Source organism: Chlorocebus sabaeus, chromosome 11 (genome assembly GCF_047675955.1).
Source record: "Chlorocebus sabaeus isolate Y175 chromosome 11, mChlSab1.0.hap1, whole genome shotgun sequence".
In the NCBI taxonomy this organism is placed as follows: domain Eukaryota; kingdom Metazoa; phylum Chordata; class Mammalia; order Primates; family Cercopithecidae; genus Chlorocebus; species Chlorocebus sabaeus.
The window spans coordinates 117,690,400-117,697,921 of NC_132914.1; the positions used below are offsets into that span (position 1 = coordinate 117,690,400).

The 7,522-nt window shown below is 48.9% G+C and overlaps 1 protein-coding gene across 2 annotated transcripts; it reads left to right on the top strand.

The window, feature by feature from the left end:
- Nucleotides 1–854: 854 nt before the first annotated feature.
- Nucleotides 855–3,282, top strand: DYNLL1 (dynein light chain LC8-type 1). Of its 2 annotated transcripts, none has more exons than XM_037996233.2 (3): nucleotides 855–1,010; nucleotides 1,210–1,347; nucleotides 2,866–3,282. In XM_037996233.2, exons 2-3 carry the CDS (start codon nucleotides 1,216–1,218, stop codon nucleotides 3,001–3,003), a joined length of 270 nt encoding a protein of 89 aa, XP_037852161.1. In that variant the 5' UTR covers nucleotides 855–1,010; nucleotides 1,210–1,215; the 3' UTR covers nucleotides 3,004–3,282. The 2 variants fall into 2 exon arrangements, with proteins under 2 accessions (XP_037852161.1, XP_037852164.1); XM_037996236.2 differs by having other exon boundaries at nucleotides 907–1,010; nucleotides 1,196–1,347.
- Nucleotides 3,283–7,522: the final 4,240 nt, after the last annotated feature.

A 7,522-nucleotide genomic window follows, 5' to 3' on the forward strand; every position in this document is an offset into this window, starting at 1 on the left:
TCATCCCTCTAAGGGCCACTTTTTCGTCCATTAGGATACCTCCTCCTCAGAGATAAATCCCAACCAAGAATCTCTCCCACACAGGAAAGACTGCCTCACCTGAGCAAGAAGCCTCACCCTGGACAAAAACCCCGGGGCTCAACACTCCCAAATTCACCCGGATCCCCATCCCCACCCCCTTAAAGATGTCCGCATTGCTTGGCAGAGACCCCACTCTTGGGGATAATCCCTTACTCGTAAGGAAACACCCTCTCTCCTTGAAGCCCTCCCTCAATCCTGAGGATGCCCTCTCCTAAATATTTCAGAGCAGAACCACTACAAATGGGGCCCAGTGCACAATGAAAACGTAAGGGCCCCTCCTGTGAGACTGCACTGCTGGTTTGCCCACGAAGCCGGCCCTGCTTCAGAGATACCTTTTCAGTAAAGGGAGAGGCCACTTCTGTCATAATCCTGCTAACCTGGCGTTGGAGATCCTGCGACCTGTCGTGGTGGGGGGGTGGGGGCAGGAATGGCCACCAACTTCTAGAGACTGTTGTTCGAGAACACACCCTAGGACAACCTCCGTGAATTTGGAATCACTTCCCTTGGCCCAGGCAGAAGCTGCCTTCCTACCTCTCCAGACAGCTGGGTGGTCCTCGCAACCGGGCCGGGGCTCCACCTTCTGGGTGTGTGTGTGGGCCTCGCCGCGTGGGGCCCATTGCCGGGGCAACCGACGCCGTGAGCGGTGCATTGTGGTCTGCAACAAAATGCAGGAGAAAGATCCTGAGGGAACCATGGAGTCCCTGGACCAATGGAAGAATGCCGTGGGCTGCGTCAAGCCAATAGGGTCGCGCGGCGAGGGGCGGGGCCGGCGGGAGCAGGGCGGGGCCTGAGCACTAGGCGGCGGCGGCTGGCGTGGGGCTGCTTAGATGCGCCACGGCTTCGGTAGCGACGGCAGCTCTACGAGGGCCTGAGCTGTGCAAGCACCTCCCCCAGGAGACCGTTGCAGTCGGCCAGCCCCCTTCTCCACGGTGAGAAACTCGGGGGGCCAGGGGGTGTCCTCGCTGCCTTATTTCGCCCCACTCTGGACTTAGCCCGCCGCGTAGCCCTCGCTTTCTGAGAAGTGGGGTGGGGGGCGTCGTCCCGTTGTGGTGCAGGCCGGGGTGGGGGCAGTTAGTGCCTGGGGGGCGCGGCCCAACTCAAACCCTTACCCCAGGCCTTGCCCACTAGGTAACCATGTGCGACCGAAAGGCCGTGATCAAAAATGCGGACATGTCGGAAGAGATGCAACAGGACTCGGTGGAGTGCGCTACTCAGGCGCTGGAGAAATACAACATAGAGAAGGACATTGCGGCTCATATCAAGAAGGTGAGGATGGGCGCGGGGGCCGAGGCGCAGCCGGGAGCAGGGAGTTCCTTCCCCTCGATGCTGCTTTCCCAGGGCGCCTGACAGGTCCCGGGAACACCCCTGGCGGCTCGGGGTGTAGAAGCTTCCAGAAAGGACGCAGATGCATTTTGCACTCCCCTGGAGAAGACCAGACCCCCGGCGTCCGAAGTTTTTGTTTTTTTTTTTTTTTTTAATTATCCAGCTCCGCGGGGGGAAAGCGCCACCTAGCAACGGTATCTAAGACCTGGGAGCAGCGGTTCCCCCTTCTGTGTGGTTCCTGCACCGAGGATCCATCTGGGTGTTCCGGAGGGGGGAGCTGCGTGGGTGTTTCCAGCCGGGCCGGGAGGAGATCTTGCCAGCCTTCCAGTGGGGAGTTGAGGGAAAGTGGGTGGTGGCGGGGCTGGGGGCTGGGGTGGGGGCTTGGCAAATGGCAGTCTAGAAAGCCGGCAGGACTGCCAACTTCTCGAGCAGTGTTTGCTGGAAGGGAAGAAAACTGGCAGCCTAAGCCGTGGGAGGTTTCCAGTCGAGAATGGGAAGATGAAAGACTTCAGATGGAACAGAAATAAATGCCTTTTTTGACAAACGCAGCAGTGCGTGCGTGTAGCTTGCAAGAGCGTTACTCCTCTTCATAGCTTTAAAAGAAGTTTTCGCACTGCGTGCTGTTAGAGTAGCTAAATCTTGTGTGACTCTCCACAAACACTTGTAAGAATTTTGTAGAGAAAGATTACGGTTGCCACCCAGTGCCCCCCACAGGCATTCTACTCCCCAGTACCTTTTGGGGTGGGATAAATGGCGACGAGTTGTTCCTACAACTTGCTAACCTAGTGGACAGGGTAGTAGATTAGTATCATCTGGACAGATGTGGAGAGGACGGCTGTTTGGATATTAAGGATAAAACTTGGCCAGTTGACAGATTCTGTTTACAGCATTTTTTATGGCAACAGTGGATTGCTTCAGTATTGTGTCCCTCTAAATTTAATTTTGATCCGCAATCATTTGGTATACAATGCTGTTTGAAGTTTTATCCTTTTGGAAAAGTCTTGTGTTGCAGAGATGCAGTTAAGATCTTTGTGGTGAGGAATGGGATGGGCTAATTTTTTACCATTTTCTTGGAATTGGGGGCATGGCAAATATAGTAGGGTGGTTCTCTACACAGAACATGATAAACCACACCTGTTAATGTCACCTTCTGTCAATGAATAAGAATATTATAGAAAGTATGAAGGTGTAATTACCATAATAACAAAGCACCCTGTCTTTAAGGCTGACCTTTTGTCCTTTGACCTCCTCAGCCTCCATTCCCATCTTAGCTCAGACTGCAAGTATGTTTGTATTAATGCACTATGTAGGCGGCTTGGAGCTGGGGAACATTCTTTCATTCTAAGAATTTGCAGATGCTGATGTTCCTCCTTTCTGCCCCTACAGGCTCTGGCTTATCCAGGAGGCAAACACTGACCTCTGGTAATTAAAATTCTAGTTCTTTCCTTTTGTATTTCCCAGGAATTTGACAAGAAGTACAATCCCACCTGGCATTGCATCGTGGGAAGGAACTTCGGCAGTTACGTGACACATGAAACCAAACACTTCATCTACTTCTACCTGGGCCAAGTGGCCATTCTTCTGTTCAAATCTGGTTAAAAGCATGGACTGTGCCACACACCCAGTGATCCATCCAAAAACAAGGACTGCAGCCTAAATTCCAAATACCAGAGACTGAAATTTTCAGCCTTGCTAAGGGAACACCTCGATGTTTGAACCTTTGTTGTGTTTTGTACAGGGCATTCTCTGTACTAGTTTGTTGTGGTTATAAAACAATTAGCAGAATAGCCTACATTTGTATTTATTTTCTATTCCATACTTCTGCCCATGTTGTTTTCTCTCAGTCCATTCCTTTAAAAAATAAATCTGTTGCAGATGTGTATGTGTGTGAATTACAATTTGTTCAAATAACAGCATTGAAGATTGTCACTTGATCAGATGTCCAGGTTAGTGGGGATGAGTCCATCCTTACAGAAGTAAGTTTCTGTGGGGCATTTCAGTACTCTTTGGTCACATTCTCACCCATCCTGCAGCTGTTGTGCATCGCAAAGAAACATTTAAATTAAATCTTAGTCCTAATTTGAAAATCAGTATTTAAGGATATTTGTTAAGACATTGCTATAGAATGTTCTGGGCCTTTGGCCTCAGGTTGTGGTGATGGATGTGTGGTAGTACTTGAAGCTTTCTATGGCTATAAAATGGAAATAAACTCAAAACAAAGTTGGGATCATGAAATGGATTCCAGGACCCTTGTCTAGCCCCTTCTCCTGCCTAGAAAGAAGGTGGCCTTAGGGGAAAGTAAATGTTTCTGAGCAGCAGTCTTAATGCCCTTCTAATAAAGGCTTTGCAGGAATTTACATTATCAGCCTGCTGTGCTGTGCTTTGCTGTGGTCAGGAACAAGTGTGAATTGATGCCTTTTCCTGAAAAGACCCAATTAAAGCTGGGGACAAGTAGCCATCAAAAGGTTTCCTGCTATCAATTTTAAGAGGACTGCAGTCTTAGAAAAGCAAATAAGGCAGACTTGTAGGTGGAAAGGAAATAAGACAGGCTGAAACAACCCACACCCATCTTGGGAAACTGCAAGAAGGGTCCTGACTTCTAGTTTCCCTGTGTTTTCCCATGGATCTCTAAGATGCCATTGGGATTTCTAAGCAGCCAGGTGACTGCTACACAGAAGAGGGCGATAGATTGGAATTGATGGGTGATAACTCCCATTTTAAGAGTAGAATTAGGTCAGTAACATATTTGGAAGTTTACTTTTCTTCAGAATGTGTGGTTTTAAGAATCCTAGCAAAGTTGTGCTACTTTGGGACTGGAAGGGTTTCGGGGTAGGGGTGCAAAATTTTGACTTTTCTTTTTTTTTTGAGACGGAGTTTCGCTCTTGTTGCCCAGGCTGGAGTGCAATGGCGCGATCTCGGCTCACTGCAAACTCTGCCTCCCAGGTTCAAGCGATTCTCCTGCCTCAGCCTCTCAAGTAGCTGGGATTACAGGCATGTGCCACCATGCCCGGCTAATTTTGTATTCTTAGTAGAGATGGGGTTTCACTATATTAGTCAAGCTAGTCTCGAACTCCTGACCTCAGATAATCTGCCCACCTCCGCCTCATAAAGTGCTGTGATTACAGGCGTGAGCCACCAAGCCTGGCAATTTTGACTATTGTGCCAGTTTTTTCCCTGCTGTCTGCAAAAAAGGATGAGGTAGTGTGGAATAAACAGGAGACTGCAATTGGGGTAATTTTATGTTTGTATTTATATAAACAGACCGAAAATGTTCCCACAATTCCATCTTTTTTCTTTCATTTGTTTTGAGACAAGGTCTCCCGCTGCCCAGGCTGCAGTGCAGTGGTGTGATCACAGCCCACTGCAGCTTCAACCTCCTGGGCTCAAGTGATCCTCCCACCTCAGCCTCCAAAGTAACTGGGACCACAAATACATGCCACCACACCCAGCTAACTTTTGAATTTTTTGTAGAGCTGGAGTCTCCCTGTGTTGCCCAGGCTGGTCTTGAATTCTTGGGCTCAAGTGATCCTCCCAAGGTGTTGGGATTACAGGTATGAGCCACCACACCTGGTTTAATTCATATTTTTTCTTTTTTTGAGACGGAGTCTCTCTGTCACCCAGGTTGGAGTGCAGTGGCTTGATCTAGGCTCACTGCAGGCTCCGCCTCCCAGGTTCACGCCATTCTCCTGCCTCAGTCTCCCGAGTAGCTGGGACTACAGGTGCCCGCCACCACGCCCAGCTAATTTTTTGTATTTTTAGTAGAGACAGGGTTTCACCGTGTTAGCCAGGATGGCTTCAATCTCTTGACCTCGTGATCTGCCCACCTCAGCCTCCCAAAGCGCTGGGATTACAGGCATGAGCCACCTCACCTGGCCTAATTCATATTTTTTCTATCCCTTTTCCCTCTTTTTTTTTTTTTTTTTTTTTTTTTTTGAGACGGAGTCTTGCTCTGTATCCCGGGCTGGACTACAGTGGCCGGATCTCAGCTCACTGCAAGCTCCGCCTCCCGGGTTTACGCCATTCTCCTGCCTCAGCCTCCCGAGTAGCTGGGACTACAGGCGCCCGCCACCTCGCCCGGCTAGTTTTTTTGTATTTTTAGTAGAGACGGGGTTTCACCGTGTTCGCCAGGATGGTCTCGATCTCCTGACCTCGTGATCCGCCCGTCTCGGCCTCCCAAAGTGCTAGGATTACAGGCTTGAGCCACCGCGCCTGGCCCCCTTTTCCCTCTTTAGTGACCTATTTCTATTTGAAGCCCACAAGGAATTTTGCCTCCAAAGCTTTAGCTTGTCCAGTTAAGCCCTACTCCAAACAAATGATCTGTCTCTAGCTACAGACCCAAAAGCTGATTCAAGACTGATAGCTAGACATTGGGAGTTTTAGTTGAATTTGATCTGTCCCATATTTACTGTCAAGAAGTTGGCAGCTTTTTTGTTTTTTTATTCAGATGTGAGAAAACCACGTTGCTATGGAGATAAGACTGGGTTGATGGTTTATGAAGCTCCTTCCAGTGCCTGTTCCTTCCTGTTAATTTCAAAAGCCAATAGGCTCCAGCTGGCTGAAAAGAAAATGTAAGCTAAGTTTTTCTAAGCATTTATCAAATGCTCCCAGCTGCTGTTCTTTGAGAGAGTTGTATATAGCTAGCTCTATCTGGAAGCTTTTCAGTGACAGGGCAAGAGCTTGTAAGTGAAGGCACGTAAATGATCCTTACTGTGCTGGGCCAGGAAGCAGTATATCCGAAGCCCTTTCACATACCTTTGAACTACGTTATCCACAAACTGTTAGCCAAGTCACAGATTGATTTCTGCAATTTATTTCTGAGACAGGTTCTCACTCTGTCACCAAAGCTAGAGTGCAGTGGCATGATCTCAACTCACTGCAACCTCCACCTCCCAGGCTCAGATGATCCTCCCACCTCAGCCTTCCAAATAGCTGGGAACACAGGTGTGTACCATACACCTGGCTATTTTTTAAAATTTTTTGTAGAGATGGGGTTTTGCCATGTTGCTCAGGCTGGTCTCGAACTCCTGGATTCAAGCAATCTGCCCTCCTTGGCCTCCCAAAGTGCTGGGATTACAAGCATAGGCCACTGTGCTGGACTGATTTCTGCAATTGCTAAGCAAAGCCTCTTTAAAACCTTAAGATTCGGCTGGGCGCGGTGGCTCAAGCCTATAATCCCAGCACTTTGGGAGGCTGAGACGGGCGGATCACGAGGTCAGGAGATCGAGACCATCCTGGCGAACACGGTGAAACCCCGTCTCTACTAAAAAGTACAAAAAAAGTAGCTGGGCGAGGCGGCAGGCACCTGTAGTTCCAGCTACTCGGGAGCCTGAGGCAGGAGAATAGCCTGAACCTGGGAGGCAGAGCTTGCAGTGAGCTTAGATCCGGCCACTGCACTCCAGCCTGGGCTACAGAGCGAGACTCCGTCTCAAAAAAACAAAAAAAAACCAAAAAAATCCTTAAGATTCATCCACACTCAAAATATTTATGGCTGGGTGCAGTGCCTCATGTCTGTAGTCCCAGCACTTTGGGAGGCCAAAGTGCGAGCCCAGGAGTATGAGGGCAGCCTGGGCAACACAGGGAGACCCTGTCTCTATTAAGAAAAAACAAAAATTATAGCAGCCAGTATGGTGGCTCACACCTGTAATCCCAACACTTTCGGAGGTTGAGGTGGGCAGATCACCTGATGTCAGGATATCGACACCAGCCTGGCCAACATGGTGAAACCTCATTTCTACTAAAAATACAAAAATTAGCTGGGCATGGTGGTAGGTACCTGTAATCCCAACTACTTGGAAGGCTGATGCAGGAGAATCACTTGAACATGGGAGGTGGAGGTTGCAGTGAGCCGAGATCACACCACTGCACTCCAGCCTAGGCGACTGAGGGAGACTCGGTCTCAAAAAAAAAAAAAAAAAAATTAAAAATTAAAAAATTAACCAGGCACTATGGTATATGCCTGTAGTCCCAGCTATTTAAGGAGCTGAGGTCGGAGGACTGCTTGAGCCCAGGAGTTTAGGCTGCAGTGGGCTATGATCAGGTCATTGCACTCCAGCTTGAGTGAGAGACCGAGACCCTGTGTCTTAAAACAATTTATGGCCTCATTTTAACATCAAACAGT

Excerpts from the sequence above, each read along its gene's own strand:
- DYNLL1 (XM_037996233.2), top strand. The coding sequence starts at position 1,216 with ATGTGCGACCGAAAGGCCGTGATCAAAAATGCGGACATGTCGGAAGAG. Across the intron at positions 1,348-2,865 it reads TTGCGGCTCATATCAAGAAG|GAATTTGACAAGAAGTACAA; the intron begins GTGAGGATGGGC and ends TGTATTTCCCAG.